This window comes from Schistocerca nitens, chromosome 8 (assembly GCF_023898315.1).
Source record: "Schistocerca nitens isolate TAMUIC-IGC-003100 chromosome 8, iqSchNite1.1, whole genome shotgun sequence".
NCBI classification, from domain to species: domain Eukaryota; kingdom Metazoa; phylum Arthropoda; class Insecta; order Orthoptera; family Acrididae; genus Schistocerca; species Schistocerca nitens.
Window position 1 is genome coordinate 548833456 of NC_064621.1, and position 17121 is coordinate 548850576.

A 17121-nucleotide genomic window follows, 5' to 3' on the forward strand; every position below is an offset into this window, starting at 1 on the left:
AAAAATGTTGAAAATTGCCAAATTCATAACTTCCAGGCAGCTGGAGAATACCTCTGCCAGAGCTGTAGCAGACAACATATGTGCAGCATGGCAGACAGCATATGCGCAGCATGGCAGACACACATCATTGGTTGGCAGCATGTCAGTAAACAGATAAGATGAGACAATGCAATTATAGTTTGTAAAGCGAATTTCAGTTATCATTAATAGTTTCTCTGTCACAGTTGTCTGTAGTTATTATTCATTCGAATTTGCATAAGAATTAGCAGCAGTTGCTAATAGTATCTGTCTTTCTGCAGGTTCCAGAGTTTCACAGTAATGTGGAATCAAATTAATATTTTCAATCTTGCAAAGATGAAATATGAAGAATGTGCTATGCAGTCAAAATCACCTACTTCTGAAGACCTGCATATGAGTTAGTTGTTAGTTAATGTCTGACAGTCATTCAGATGATATTGACATTTCATTAGAAATTGTGGAAACGTGAGGAGAAACAGGAAATAACTTGGACAGTTCCATGAATTGTGGTTCGAATGAGATTCGTTGTGCTAATTAAAGTCCAGAGCAAAAACAGAGCACCATGCAAGCCCAAAAACAATTGAACGTAAGCAGTGTGCAAGAAAAGAAAACTCTCAAAAGTATTGGAGATAAACTGTTAAAAAAAATTAGAACTGCTCGTGAGAGTCAGTGCACCATTACTGAGGAAAATCCACAAGACCGGGCATTCTGAATTGCAAGTGAGATGAACATTAGTGATTTCTAGGCTTCTTCGACCTGGTTAAACAGATTCGGGGGAAGGAAAAGGAAGTCTCAAAATTACAAAGTTTCCTTCAAGTAAACTTTCAGAGGATATGTCGTTCATAGGTAATACTGAAGAGAAATTCGCAGCGCATGTGAAAACAAAGCTTCTTGTTATCCCCTAAAGTGCTGTCTATAATGCCAATCAGTCAGGTTTTGTGTGTTCAAACTGTACTTTATCATTTTGAGTGAAAAGAGTCATTTGTGCAGTCAAAATACCATCACACTTTCATACACAACAATGCCAGTGATAAGTATCAGAATATTACTAATTCCAAGGCAACTTAGGACCAAAAATTTAAAAAAGCACTGTTTACTTGCAAAAATCTTGTAATCTACCTAGCAAAATCTGTAAAAATGGGAGAGAATAGTTTTCATTGTTATATCCGAAACATCCTCTTAACATTTAGAGAAAATGATTCATTGATTTTGTTGGACTCTTTGACCTAGGCATAGCAACACCTTTGTCTTTAGGTCGACAACGAAAAGATTATTAATATAATGAGGATTAACATTGTGATTCAGCCTCTCGATAATTTCAGGAAATAGTCGCATAACACAATTTCTGAAAGCTCCTTCTCACTTCAGGTTTATCAGCAAAACAGTGTTGTTAAACTTGTGTTTTTTTGTTTGCATCACATTTTATGAATTTGATCAAGTATGAACTCTACCATACACAATATGCAGAATAACAGCCACCATTTATTACTCCATGCCAGGTCTGTATAAACAAAACTGTGAAGAGCCTCAATGCATTAATTGTTCTTTTACTAGGTGTGCCTGGTGCAAGGAAAATGTTTACTTTCATCATCCAGTAGACTTTTCGTATTTTTGTCACATTACAGGGAAAAAAGAAGAAACTGTTTCATTTTTAGTAAAATATACAGTATTCAAAAATTATCATAAGCACTGTGCTACATGATTTGTTATAAAATATTAAAGTCCGGATTGATTCACCATACACAATTCACATTACTCGTGGTGTGGGTTTGAAATGACCTGACCCCTGATGAACCTCCACCAGCCAAATCCTCTTTCCTCCCTGAGGAAGTAACATATTGTTACAAAAGCTGGGAGTCAGTGTTGTATTTTTATGAATGTCCATTAGTATTACTGTGGATTCAGACTTGATGATTTAAATGCTTGGTAGTAGCAATGTGGTTTCAATTGACTAAAGAACACATTCAAATTTGTGGAGTCTGTAAATAAATGTTGGTTACATTTTGAACAGATTAATGTGCTGAACCTCATTCTTCTCAAACATCATTCTGCATGTTGTTCAAGAGTGTCTGTCTTTCTCATAATCTGGGAAATGCTTGTCCTCATGGATCCTTAACTCTTTAAATCGTAGATCTTGTGCCTCAAAAATATTTGCTTAAAAAGTTGTGGCTTGTGGATGAATTTAGTGTGCCAGAAGGTCGACTGTTGCCATCATTTATTGATGTGACAGCTCATGGGAACATATCTCATACTGTTTTTGGTGATTTGTGCCACATCAGATGTCACACCATCTCATTGAACTTTGCAATGCTGGTATCTTTGACAGCACAATTCTGAGGAAGATAGTCATTGAGCATTTTCATATAATGCTCATATTTCACCATAATAGCATGCCTGTTTCCACATTCAAAAAATTCTGTTGGTCCTAAAATGCAAAACGAACAATGTCCAAGTCTTACTTTTAACCTTCTTGCTTTGCAAAGGTAACTGGTGTTCAGTAACCACAGGTTTTCTTCTGCCCAGTATCTAAATTTTTTTTTATGATATAACCATTTAGTTGGCTACGGACTTCATAATTATGATGTTATTGTGTTTGAAAGAAGTTGTAGTTGTGTGATACTCATTTCTAATTTGTGCAAAGTATTCTCATTTTTGCTAAATCAGTTGACATTAATTGTTGGACAATTTGAATTCTGAATGGATGAAAATGCACTGCTGTATGTAATGTTCTTTATTATACAATTTCCTTTCATTTTCTTCTCCACCTTTTGGGAACCGATAAATGCAACACAGGATATCTGCCCTCGCCCTTCCCATGGCGCGCGCGTTTGCGTGTGTCCCTCCATTCTGTATCTTGCATTAAAAAGTTACTTTTGTTAGTGTGTTTTATTAGAATACAGCACAAATCACTATTTCCTACGTGCATGTAAACTGTTTCAACTTGGGTTGGTGATCATCAACATTGTGTTTTTCGTTATTCTAATCAGTAAGCAATTGTGCTATTGGTATTTTTCATGCATTTATTCTTCACTGCTCGAGTTTGTGGCACTTAGATGCCAAGATCTGCATTGATTAGAATAATGACACACACATGGTGATAAACTGTATTAAGGAAAAAATAACTATTTCACTGATTTTACTGAAATACCTGTATTGCTTCACTATATTAAGTTGCTTGACAAGATTTTACAAATTTTTTGTGATCTTGGTCCGTCCATAAAAAGAAATGAACAGTGTGTTGATCAGGACAAAGATGGAACTGCTTTTAAAGATGTATCATTATTACGGTATATTGATAATTTTTACTTATGGACCATCTGACAGCAACTGAATAAAACACAATTTTACTGCCATATGCGTTTCGCCTTTATTTTCTGCAAGGCATCATCAGTGGCCTGGAATATGTTCATATGTTTGCTATTTAATTTACATTTTTGTCACTGTACCCATAGGTTATAAACAGTTCTGTATAATTGTTTCATTTGTTCCAGAACCCCATGTCAGATATCCTCCTACAATGACAGGTTCTCAGTGGAAGCTTCAGATCTTGGAAAATAATGCTTGAGTGTTAATTTATGTATGGTAACTGTAAATAAATTATTTTTCTTTTAATTCATTAAATTGGCTATTTTTGATATTTTCTTTCTCTGTTTTAATGTATCTAGCACACAACATTTCCTTGGATTAGCATGAACATCTTGTGAATCGTTGCTGATATGTGAAGATAAAAAAGTTAAAGTGTAGTAATTTAAAACAAAGTTAATACTTAAACAATGCCAACTGAAAGAATTTGTGTTGTTAAAAAGTGCTATTACACTGCCAGACAATGGATTCAGATTTGGGATGATGACAGTTCATAACCTGTCTGGCCATTCAGATTTATGTTTTCCAGGATTTCCCCAAAATTCTCAAGGTGTATGTTGGTAAAGTACCTTTGAAAAGTGGCACAACCTATTTTCTTCCCCATCCTCAGAGCTTGTGCTTCATCTCTAATCTTCCTGCTTTCTTTTGGTTGTGAAGTATGTCATAGAGCTATTGAATCCTCTCCTGAGACAAGCTGCCCCACAACTGTTATAACTGGTTTTTGATAACCTGGATGCTGCTACTGGGATAGAGTTGACGTCCAAGCTGGTCTCTCTCATATTCTATCAGGGACAGATTTGGGGACCATACTGGCTACAGAAATACCTCAACATCACGCAGACAGTTCATAGAGACACATGCTGTGTGTGAACAAGTGTTGTCCTGCTGAAAAATGGCACCACAATATTGTCACATGGAAGGAAACACATAGGACGTACCAATTTGCCTTCTGATTTCCCTCATTCACTACCAGCTGTGACAGGAAGTCATACCAATGGCTCCCCACATAAGGCTGCCAGAAATAACACTGCTGTGTGTCTCCAGAGTAGTTGAAGAAAGGTACCTGTCAACGGGTTGCCACAGTACTCGCCGACAATGCTTATTCAGGATTTTGCAGGACTGGGATTCATTCCGGAACGCAGTGCGACACCATTTATCAGCAGAGCATAGTTCTTGTTTTGCTAAAGACAGCCTATGCATGGGATGGTAATTCCCTCGTCTGCCTGCTGGTAGTCTCTGACAAATGGTACAGGATGGTGCAGAATGTGCAGGGGGTTCATTATGTGTTCCCTTATTACAGAGGCAGATGTGAGGGTGTTATGATGTGCTTGGTGCACCATACGGCAATCCTCCCTTGTGATCAGATGTCATTGACCAGAATCATGATGAGAATGCCTGCCTTCACTTCCTAACATTTCACCACTGTCACTTCTGAATGCCCCTCAAATCTGGATATTGCATAGTTTGACCAGCTAGCCAAATGGGGACCCACAATGTTGTACCGTCCAAACTCTTGTCAGGCACCGATATTGCTGGCTCACAGGAGTATGCATCATTGCCATGGGCTTCATAGTAATCAGTCAGCATCTAAAGCGGTTTGCACCCTGTATGTACCCTATCAGTCCTGATAACAGTACTGAAGATGAACAATACTAATGCACTCTTTCACAGAGAATAGCAACTCTAAACGCTTACTTACCTGCTGGTGGTTTGCGTACAAAGTTACATTCAGGTCTGAACATGTTTTTGGCTGCTTCACTTTTTTTAGTCAGAGCGGAGAGAGAGTTTTGAGCAACAAGAGAGAAAATACTAATTAAGCACAACAAAATGATATTTTCAACATGCACAAGAATTCAGTATGAAAAATTGCTGTACAAGTGTTATGAAGGAACAAGAAGGCTATTTTCAATCATTATGATTGACTGAACAAACAAGAGTATGGTAAATAGTTTATCAGAAAATGGAACTTACAGTTGTAATAATGGATAAGTTGCATACTATTATTTCATACCCCAAGGAGTATGGTTAGGGAAACATTCCACATAGGAAAAAATATATAAAAACAAAGATGCTGTAACTTACCAAACGAGAAAGCATTGGTATGTTGATAGAGACAATAAAAAACACACAACACACACACACAAATTTCAAGCTATCGCAACCCAAGGTTGCTTCATCAGAAAAGAGGGAAGGAGAGGGAAAGATGAAAGGATGTGGGTTTTAAGGTAGAGGATAAGGAGTCATTCCAATTCTGGGAGTAGAAAGACTTACCTTAGGGGGAGGGGGGGGGAGAAGGACAGGTATACACTCGTGTGTGTGTGTGCGCGTGCGCGTGTGCGCGTGTGCGCGCGCTCGCACACACACACACACACACACACACACACACACACACACACACACACACACACACGAGCGTGCGTGTGTACGTGCATGCGCGCGCGCGCACACACACATCCATCCGCACATATACAGACACAGGCAGACATATGTAAATGCAAAGAGGTTGGGCAGAGATGTCAGTCGAGGCGGAAGTACAGAGGCAAAGATGTTGTTGAATGACAGGTGAGGTACGAGCAGCGGCAACTTGAAATTAGCGAAGGTTGAGGCCTGGTGGGTAGCAGGAAGAGAGAATATATTGAAGGGCAAGTTCCCATCTCCGGAGTTCTGATAGGTTGGTGTCAGTGGGAAGTATCCAGATAACCCGGACGGTGTAACACTGTGCCAAGATGTGCTGGCCGTGCACTAAGGCATGTTTAGCCACAGGGTGATCCTCATTACCAACAAACACTGTCTGCCTGTGTCCGTTCATGCGAATGGACAGTTTGTTGCTGGTCATTCCCACATAGAAGTCTTCACAGTGTAGGCATGTCAGTTGGTAAATCACGTGGGTGCTTTCACACGTGGCTCTGCCTTTGATCATGTACACCTTCCGGGTTACAGGACTGGAGTAGGTGGTGGTGGGAGGGTGCATGGGACAGGTCTTACACCGGGATGGTTACAAGGGTAGTAGCCAGAGGGTAGGGAAGGTGGTTTGGGGATTTCATGGGGATGAACCAAGAGGTTACGAAGGTTAGGTGGATGGCGGAAAGACACTCTTGGTGGAGTGGGGAGGATTTCATGAAGGATGGATCTCATTTGAGGGCAGGATTTGAGGAAGTCGTATCCCTGCTGGAGAGCCACATTCAGAGTCTGATCCAGTCCCGGAAAGTATCCTGTCACAAGTGGGGCACTTTTGGGGTTCTTCAGTGGGAGGTTCTTGGTTTGAAGGGATGAGGAAGTGGCTCCAGCTATTTGCTTCTGTACCAGGTCGGGAAGGTAGTTGCGGGATGTGAAAGCTGTTTTCAAGTTATTGGTGTAATGGTTCAGGGATTCCGGACTGGAGCAGATTCGTTTGCCACGAAGGCCTAAGCTGTAGGGAAGGGACCGTTTGATATGGGATGGGTGGCAGCTATCATAATGGAGGTACTGTTGCTTGTTAGTGGGTTTGATGTGGACGGATGTGTGAAGCTGGCCATTGGACAGATGGAGGTCAACGTCGGGGAAAGTGGCATGGGTGATCAGGTGATCAGCGTGAAAGGAAGTGCTCCATTGCAGCGATGCCCTGGACATGCGAGATATTTGTGTATAAGGCAGTGGCATCAATGGTTACAAGGATGGTTTCCGGGGGTAACAGATTGGGTAAGGATTCCAGGCATTCGAGAAAGTGGTTGGTGTCTTTGATGAAGGATGGGAGACTGCATGTAATGGGTTGAAGGTGTTGATCAACATAGGCAGAGATACGTTTTGTGGGGGCTTGGTAACTAGCTACAATGAGGCGGCCGGGATGTTTGGATTTGTGGATTTTAGGAAGTAGGTAGAAGGTAGGGGTGCGGGGTGTCGGTGGGGTCAGGAGGTTGATGGAGTCAGGTGAAAGGTTTTGTAGGGGGCCTAAGGTTCTGAGGATTCCTTGAAGCTCTGCCTGGACATCAGGAATGGGATTACCTTGACAAACTTTGTATGTAGTGTTGTCTGAAAGCTGACACAGTCCCTCAGCCACATACTCCCGACGATCAAGTATCACAGTCATGGAACCCTTGTCAGCCGGAAGAATGATGATGGATCGGTCAGCCTTCAAATCACGGATAGCCTGGGCTTCAGCTGTGGTGATGTTGGGAGTAGGATTAAGGTTTTTCAAGAAAGATTGAGAGGCAAGGCTGGAAGTGAGAATTTCCTGGAAGGGATGTATCTTAAAGTGTAACATGTGCAAAAAAGATCAACATTATATGTGAAAGCTTAGCTTCTCTTGCAGCTTATTAACCTTAGAGACCAATATTATATGTGAAAGCTTTGCCTTTCTTGTAGCAACACTACGTATATTAATTTAAACTATTAACTTTCTGTGATTGTGTGTTCGTTCTACGTAACATTAATGTTGCTGTTGGCTGACTACATCACGTGTCCTATGCTCTGAATATCCGCTGTCATCGGCAGTGACATCACGTGACATGGCCTATGACTGGCCTACAAAAGCGCATCGCAATCTTGATTTCAATGATTCGGAAAGTAACATGTGGTGTTTGGTGGAATTCCAATGTATACTTTTCTAATACAAAAATACGCAGCATACACGTTGCTGCACATCAAAGATATTTCCAGAACATGTCCTTTTTTCCCCTGAGTTTCGTTTTCTAAAGTGCCGGGAAATTCTAAGCCCATGTATAAAACCATAACCATTCAAAGGATTGATAAGTTTTGCAATTGCGAGAGAAAATATACTAAATGATTAATGGAAAATCTCATATAAAGATGTGAAACAAATACTAACAAAAGAGATAGAGGGGCTGGCCAGTACTTACCTCAGCTCAGTACAGCCGATAGATACACAAAAAACAGAACCAAAAATTTACGTTCCTAGCTTTCAGACAACCATGCCTCCATCCTTGCTGCCCTCCCTGTTTTCCTTTCCCTGTTGCTTCATAACCTGGGTTGTGAGTAACTGAATCTACTTTCCCTTCTTCCCTTTCTTTCCCCTCTCTCCTCCCTGATGAAGGAACATTTGTTCCGAAAGCTACGAACGTAAATTTTTTGTTCTGTTTTTTGTGTATCTATCGGCTGTACTGAGCTGAGGTAAGTACTGGCCAGCCCCTCTATCTCTTTGTTAGAGAAAATATACTGTCACTTGACACAGAAAAAGTGTGTTTTCACCCAGGAGAAAGTGTATTTTTAACCGGGAAATATGGAAAAAATCCAGGATTTTTTTTCCTTGTCTGTGTAAAACCCTGTCATTGTGTTGTACTTGATAAAACGTACACGTTTTACTTCATGCCACATGCCCCATGACCCTCTCTGTGGGCCCCTGGAACATGGCTGATGTAATGTGTGAGAGCGTGTTGAAAAGTAATGCCTCTAAATTTTGTGTGTGTAAATTCTTAAATTTCTCTAAATAAAACAAACTTTATTAACATTTTACATTTTACTCTTTGTGTCTACTTATTTTTTTATGAAAATAATCCCCCTGGTAACAAATATGTTTCTCTCAGTGAGAGACCAGTTTATTGATGCCACCTTTGGCCTTTGGGGATGGAGCCATGTCATATCTGATTGCAATGCTTCATCACTATTAAAGGGAAGTCCTAAAAGGTGTTCTTTAAGTTTTGGAAACAGGTGAAAATTGGATGGGGTCAAGTTGGTACGGTAAGGAGGGTGATCGATGACAGTGAACCCCAGGTGTCAGGTAGTTGCAGATGTCGCAGCACACTTGTGTGGTCTGGCATTGATGGATAAAGTGCTCACCATGCATGGCTAAACCCTTCAAATCCGTGCTTTCATTTTTCTGAAGGTCTTGATGTATCTTTGCAGTGTTAATGGTGTTGCCTTTAGGCATGAATTCCAAGTGCAACATGCTTTGAACATCCCAGAACTCTATTGGCACGACTTTGCCTGCTGATGGCATCACCTTGATCTTTTTGGTGTCTTGTTAAGGAATCCATCACACTCAAAAACACACACGAAATTATTGACAGATGTCGAGTCTCCTCTGTTTCATGTCACGAGTGAACGTTTGAGGCACCCACTGTGCACAAAGTTTTCTCTGCCGCAGGTGTAGCCTGTACACAGTCTTGTGATAAGCAACACTTACATGAAAGCCGTGTCTGTGTTATCCGATGATTTTTTTCTGATGTGTTCATCAACTCAATTCTGATGTCTCGTCTGTTGCCTTACGCTGTTGTCCACTCTGAGCTCTGTCACACACACTTAGGTTAGCACCACGGTTTCCTTCATTGCAAGCACGAATAACCCAATGTCACACATTATTGATGTCGATATAATCATCACCATGTATAGCTTTCATTCTTCTATGGGTATCAATCGGAGGCATTTTCTACGGTAGAAACTTGATTACAGTGCGCTGCTTCTTCGCATACCAGCATACTTAAGTTACACACTGCCATGATGCATGATAACAGTTCGAAGCTCTCTAACAGCAGAGGGTTGCAACTCATGTCAGCGAAGTGGGAAAGTCAGCTGAGTAATATCAATGGCGTGTAATATGTAGAGTCACCAGTTTTGGCAAAGTGTGAAATTGCAAAAATTTTCTGAAATTTTACAAATTTTGCTCAAGCTTTAAGCAAAATAGTGAAATAATTAATGAAATTGTGTGGAATCACATCATGTGAAGTTAATGGTGGAAATTCAGTTTGAGCTACAGCAATGGATTTTGAATAGTCGTGACAATCAGTTCTACATCCCTTTGATATATATTGATATTTTGTATCATATCGAGTACTGCTAACTACAATTCCTGCCCAAGACATTTAGCAGTGTCCCAGCGCATTACTTGACATGGCCGTGTATTGAGTGTTGGAAATTGTTGCTGATCGCCGGTGCATTCGGTCTCATATTTTGCGATTTGTCTGCATGCTGGAGTTTATTAATACGGTAATAATCTTGAAAAAATAATTTTTATCGGAAGGATAAGTTTGACAAAACTAGAAAGATAGATATTTACGTGTAAATACAGCAACATGCAAATTGAGTGGCGGAAAAAGGACACGTGCCTAAAACATACTAATGACAGTTTTTCTCATAAGTATAGCAAGAAGAATGTGCTGATGATGACAAGTGTCAAAAGCCAAGTTAATACCACAGATGTCAGAGCAATGACAAAACGAGTGATAACTGATAAAGAAGAATTCATTTTATCAACTCCAACTTTCATTGAGGCTGCTATTCCACTTGAAAAAGTTGATCATCCAGAGCTGAGAGTGTGGATGAACAAATATGTATCAGATTTATGTAATATTACACATTTTTGATGGGAAGAAATACAGGTTTAACTTAACATTGGTGCCAGTTCGATAGCATGGCTTCAGATCAGCAATTTTTCTAGTGTTACTAAAAATACATGGATGTGGTTTTAAGTAATGAAATGTAGCAGGGAGGGAAGATAATTCCTTCGTGCTTGCTCAGAATCAACCCTCCTGCTCCAACAATTATTATTACTTTTATAGAAAGAATGAGGCCGAGTCCTTGTGAATCAGCAAAATTCAGGCTTTTCTGCACTGCCAACTGCCACACAACAGAATTGTAAAATGTAGAAATGGTGACGTACTCACTCTAATCAATCTGCCAAACATCAGAATTTTATAATGTTTACAGTGTGAAGTTTTTGGATGATGTATCGAAGTTGGCAACTCTCTATTTACATATGTGCAAGTTGGCAGCAATGACATGCAGTCACTAAGGTATGTTGGTAATCAGAAGCCCGTAATAGAAACAATTCCAGTCAGTGATGTTGGTAGTGAGAGGTCATTTTGAACATATTGTTATATGATGTCTGCAGGAGAGTGGTTCCAACTCCCAGTAATATGGATGTCATGTTGTTTATCATCAGACTCAAGTGATTATGTACAGTGCCATTATATTTATTTCAGAAGGGGCAAGCAAGAGAGCAAAAACCTCATTCAAAAGCTGTGCTTGAGAGGGTGGCTGGAACTGCTAGTTATTCCAGTCACACAATAAAGAGAATGAAGGAGAGGGAAAGCACAAGTACAAGTATTTCCCAAAGGTTCACTACTTCATGAATGATGTGGAAGAAGGGAAAAAAAGTTATATTTATGTAATACTGACAATCAGCTTGTCAGGGACTGATACACAATATTGATGTGACACACAATTCTCATTTTTACACAAACAGTTCACAGTAAGCAAAGTGTGTTCCACTACATTTTTTTGTTTTGTGAGACTGTCTTTTGGCAGTGTCTGGTTGGACTTCTTGTGCTTTTGTTGATGTGTTGTGATTACAACTATTTCAATTTGGTACTCTAGAGAGAAACTATTGACTATGGACACCTATATTTGTTGAATTACTGATTGTATTGATGTAACATGTTAACACAAACATTTGCAGACTCAGGTGCTGTAGCTTACAAGTTAGGCGAGATTCGCATTTGTGCATGGAGTCAGCTATTCAATTGCACCCCCCTTCAACACACGTGGCCATCTGCAATGAAGTAGCCCTCACTACCATTGTATCATACAATTTGTGCAGATACAGCTCGAGTTATTTTGTGCACAAACTACTCATGAGCCCATTTCAGTCCTGTCAGGAAATTGTCAGGCTCAAACCATTAAGAAGCAGGTGTGCTTTTGAGCACAATGTTGAGTTTGTTGATTGCTCTGAGTAGTTGGACATCATTAGCTTGGAGCTTGTCGTTATGTTGAGTTAGCTCATTTCCAGTTCTCATGATTTCCTCTCGTAGATAATTACTCTCAACTGGGTGCTTCTCTATAACTTCTGTTGTGCTTTCTACCCTACAAATTAGTGCCTATACGTGTGAGCTCTTGTTTCCCGTTATAAGGCCACATGACACCTTCAGCAAGTCATGTGTGTTTGCTGGTAGTTTCAGCTACTTATCAGTAAAGATGCACATCGGCACTTTACACAGCTCTTGAAACAGATGTTTGTGATAGAATGCTGCAATAAATGCTGCATCTGGTTCTGGGTATTTGTAGTGTTCCAACAGCCAAGTGGACTCTGGCTATAAGTGTTTCCAGGTCTGGTATCTGTGTGAATGTCATTTACTGCTGTATATTTATGATCTGCTTTCTTCGTTCTGCCAGCAACAATGTTTGCTCTTTGATTACATGTCACATTGTGTTGTATGAACTGTGGGCACACACTCACCTACAAATGGTTCCAGTCTAGCAGTGCTCCTCTCTGGCTACTATACTATACTAGGAAAAGAATTACAAATTTTATTCTTTTTTTATGCACCCCTCACCCTTTTGCTCAATTTCCAGGAAATTCAATATGCTTTTCTTTCTGACTATTTTCTCTTCTCTACACATGTTCATTTTTTAAATTGTAGATCATGATTAAATATTTTTACATTTTGAACTTCTTGCTGAGTTTGTCACATGTGATAGTTCACATTTGTCATCACTTTTTCTGTATATATGTGATTAATTTTCAGCTTAGGTATGTTCTACTTCTTACTCTTTCCGTTTTAACTGCCATTGGGAGACATTTATGATATGTGTATAACAATGGTACTCCTCCGCCATACACTGTTGGGTGGCTTGCGGAGTATAAATGTAGAATGCCTGCCTGTGCATTGTCACAATATGTTACTGGCATAGGAGCCACTATTTATTATTTTACTAACCTCAAACAAAGGATGGAATGTAATGAGCAGCACTATACCGTCCCCCACCCCTACCCTGCTATTCCTCTCCCTTCGTGCCCCTCCTTACCCTCAACACCCGGTTGCCTTGCCCATCATGTGCTGGTGCTAGCAGTCTGGCTTCAGCAGCCAGAGATTTTGTGTGTGTGTGTGTGTGTGTGTGTGTGTGTGTGTGTTCAACAAAGGCCTTGTTGGCCTAAAGCTAACTTTCCAACAGTCTTTTTGTTTTGCCTATCTACGACACAGCATCTCCGCTATATGGTCAATACCAACTATCATTTTTATCACTCTCAGTATTTCATTTACTCTTTATGAAAAATACTACAGTTCAATTGGAATTAAATACCTTTCATTATCCATCTCGTATTTGTCTTAGAACTGTGAAGTATGAAAAAGATCGGCTCAGCATCTGCAAAAGAGGAATCACTTGTGTTATTCAGTTCTAAGTTCCAAAAAATGTTAGCTAACATCTTGAAATAATAGCTCAGTGACATGTATAGTAGTATAGATAGATGCTGTTCAAAACCAGTGATCCAGATGCCCAAATGTTAGTAGCTTCAGCAAAAAGCCTGGATTAGTTTAGAATATTTTTTGAAAGTCAGAAGAGTTTGTAAGGTATGTTATATGTTGTCATAATAATAATATGCAGTGCAGTAGCACGTGTGAGGGGTTTGTTTAAATTACAGTAGTGGCTGGTGATCTCACTTTGGCATTAGATGTGTGTCCGAGAGATCATATAATGAATATGAAAATGTATATTATCAAATGATAGAATGTAGAAGTGGGTCTTATTGAATGCCACATGTTAATAAATCAGCATATTCATCTTAAAACATTCATCGCTATCAGTAAAAATCATTTCTGATTGTGGTTGGTATCCAACCTCTAGCATGATGACAAGGTTTCTTTCCAACCTGGAATATATTAACTAAATTAAAATTGTTTGTCTGGTGCAACCATCAAAACAGAACAGAACTACAAGGCGAGAATCTTATGAGCTATATGATTTTATTAAACAAAATCGAGTTGTCGGTAGGCACATGAACAAGACTGAAACTATTTGAGGAAAAGTACCACCACAGCTGTATCTTGAGAATGTTTTTTATTGTCTCACACAACTAGTTTCGTTAGCATATTACCACCATTCTCACACTCCGACACTGCCGAAAGAGTATTAGAATTCCTTTGCACATTTATTGTGGAGTTCTTGTCACTAGCACACTTGGGCTAGCTTTCCTCAGGAGACTGTGAGGAAAGCTAGCCCATGTGTACTAATGACAAGGACTCCACAACAGATGCACAAAGAAGTTCTAATACTCTTTTGGCTGCAGTGGGGCCTGAGGATGGCAGTAATGTGCTGCGAAAACTAGTCCTGTCAGACAATAAAGACATTCTCAAGATACAGCTGCCTAGTACTTTCCTCATATACACTGAAATGCCAAGGTATAGGCTTGCATATTCTAATACAGAGTTATGTAAACAAGCAGAATATGGTGTTGCCATTGGCAGTTCCTATATAAGACAACAAGTGTCTGGTGCAGTTGTTAGATCAGTTACTGCTGCTACAATATCAGGTTATCAAGATTTGAGTGAGTTTGAATGTGATGTTATAGTCGGCACCCAGGTGATGGGACACATCATCTCTGAGGTAGTGATGAAGTTGGGATTTTCCCATGCAACCATTTCACGAGTGTACCATGAATATTAGGAACTCGATAAAACATCAAATATCTGACATCACTGTGGCCAGAAAAAGATCCTGCAAGAATGGGACCAACGATGACTGAAGAGTATCGTTCAAAATGACAGAAGTGCAACAATTCTGCAAATTGCTGCAGATTTCAATGCTGGGCGATCATCAAGTGTCAGCGTGTGAACCATCCAACAAAACATCATCGATATGGACTTTTTGGAGCGGAAGGCCACTTATGTACCCTTGATGACTGCACAACGCAAAGCTTTATGCCTCACCTGAGTGCACTGACACCGAAATTGGACTGTTGTTGACTGGAAACATGTTGCCTCTTCGGATGAGTCTCATTTCAAATTGTATGTAGAAAATGAACATGTACAGGTATGGAGACAACCTCATGAATCCATGGACCCTATGTGTCAGCAGGGGACTGTTCAACATGGTGGAGGCTCTATAATGTTAAGAGATGTGTGCAGCTGAAGTGATATGGAACCTCTTACAGGTGACACGTATGTAAGCATCCTATCTGATCACCTGCATCCTTTCATATCCATTGTGCTTTCCCATGGACTTGAGCAAATCCAGCAGGACAGTGCAACACCCCGTACATCCAGAATTGCTACAGAGTGGCTCCAGGAACACTCTTCTGAGTTCAAACACTTCCGCTGGCCACCAAACTCCCCAGATGTGCAGCTCTACTGGGATGATGAGGTGTGGCGGTTGAGAGGAGGAAAGTGGTGGGAAGCAGGAGGGAGGGTTAGAGGATGGAATGAATGATGGCTGGGAGAGAGTGGTAGTAGGCGCACAGAACAGGTATGCGGTACCTGTGGGCTCATTCTGGTGCAGGCAGTGCAGGGAGGTGTGCTGCACGAGTGGCATAGAGGAGTTGATTGGGAGGAAGAAGTAGAACAGAGGAAGAGGGAGACTGCAGAGAAGAGGTAGTGGGTTTTAAAATCAGGAGGATGTTGGGAAAGGTAGCATTCCATGGCCACAAAGTCCTGGGCATGGAGGATATTGGTGTACAAGGATGTCACATCCACAATGACCAGTAAGGAGACTGGTGGTAACAGGACATGAACCGTAGAATGGTGAAGGAAGTGAGCAGTGTCTTGAATGTAGAATATGAGGTTATGGGCTATAGTTTTGAGGTGTTGGTCACCAAAGGCAGAGGTTTGTTCTGTGAGAGTATTGTATCCAGTCAAAATGGGACAGCCAGTGGGGAGATATGTGGGGTTGAGCTTGTGGAGTTTGGGAGCAGGTAAAAGTTAGGTGTGCAGGGGGTTCCTTGCTTGAGGAGGGAGATGGATTCAGGTGCCTGGTCATGGGTTGGACCTAGGGCCTTGAGGATCTGCTGGAGGTCATCTTGGACTTGTGGAATGGGAACATGGTTGAAGGTTTGTATGCACAGGTTTAAGATGGTTGAAGAAGAACCTTATCCACATAGTGACAATGATACATAATCGCTGTGGTAGGGCCATTGTCTGTGTAAAGGATGGTAAGGCCTCGATTGGTTTTCAGGTTAGACATAGGTGTGTATTCCTTAGGAGTGTTACTGAACTAACAGCAGAGGATTTAGGAAATAAGAGTAAGGTCAGGTTAGAGGTGAGGAATTTCTGAAAGATTACCAACCAGAGGGTAGTGTGGAAGGGGAGGATGAGGATCATTGTTGGAATGATGTTTGAACTATTGTAAACAATGTTCTAAGCAGGGTTTTGGTTAACTATTGTCAGTGGGGGGGGGGGGGGGGGGGCTGTGGTGAAAAATGTTTCTACTGGAGAAAGAAAATAATGACCATTACAAATCCAGAATAGTTAAATTTAGATTTTGGATTAAAGTTGAGATCTTTAGAAGGCACTGGGACTTTACAGGGGTCAGAGTTTTGGCAGGAAGGTTGATAACAACCATACAAGATGAGTGTTCAAGAGTAATAGTGTGTTTTGTGAAGGTGGAGGAAGTTTTGTTTTGGGATGTCGAAGGTGGAGTAAGTCAGCAAGGCATTGTTTGGGAGCTATGATAGTCGAATGGGGGGTCATATCCAGGTGGTAAACTCTTCTTGGCTGTAGGTAATCCTACGCGGACAGAAGACATGAGTGACTGGAACATATTCCTCAGATGGTGCTAGGAATGCTGTTCCAGTTGTTGAAGGGCATGAGTTTCTGTTTCAGTGGTAGCATCTAGGAAGTTGTGGTCACAGGTGGGAATGGAAAAGTTTAAGGTTTTTGCAGTAGGATGGGTGGCAACCCAACATGCCAATTTCAATGGCAGTCCCATGAGATGGGACGCCATGTGCCAGGCTTTTATTTCAGATAGAGGATGTGTGGTTAGAGTTTTGCTAGGGCTAAAGAGAGCTTCCAGAATTGGCAGAGGTAAAATTCATGGTGG

General features: G+C 40.7%; 2 protein-coding genes across 3 annotated transcripts in view; one reads left to right on the plus strand and one right to left on the minus strand.

The window, feature by feature from the left end:
• Window positions 1-3660, plus strand: part of LOC126198596 (elongator complex protein 1) — a 149015-nt gene extending 145355 nt beyond the window's left edge. For both annotated transcript variants that reach the window (XM_049935046.1, XM_049935047.1), the window contains exon 14: window positions 3510-3660. In XM_049935046.1, coding sequence (XP_049791003.1) covers window positions 3510-3583 — 74 coding nt within the window. In that variant the 3' untranslated portion in view covers window positions 3584-3660. The remainder of the gene's footprint in view (window positions 1-3509) is intronic.
• LOC126198597 (odorant receptor coreceptor-like) overlaps window positions 1-17121 on the minus strand; it is a 247733-nt gene that overhangs the window by 12085 nt on the left and 218527 nt on the right. Inside the window, exon 7 of the mRNA XM_049935048.1 lies at window positions 13393-13455. Coding sequence (XP_049791005.1) covers window positions 13399-13455 — 57 coding nt within the window. The 3' untranslated portion in view covers window positions 13393-13398. The remainder of the gene's footprint in view (window positions 1-13392; window positions 13456-17121) is intronic.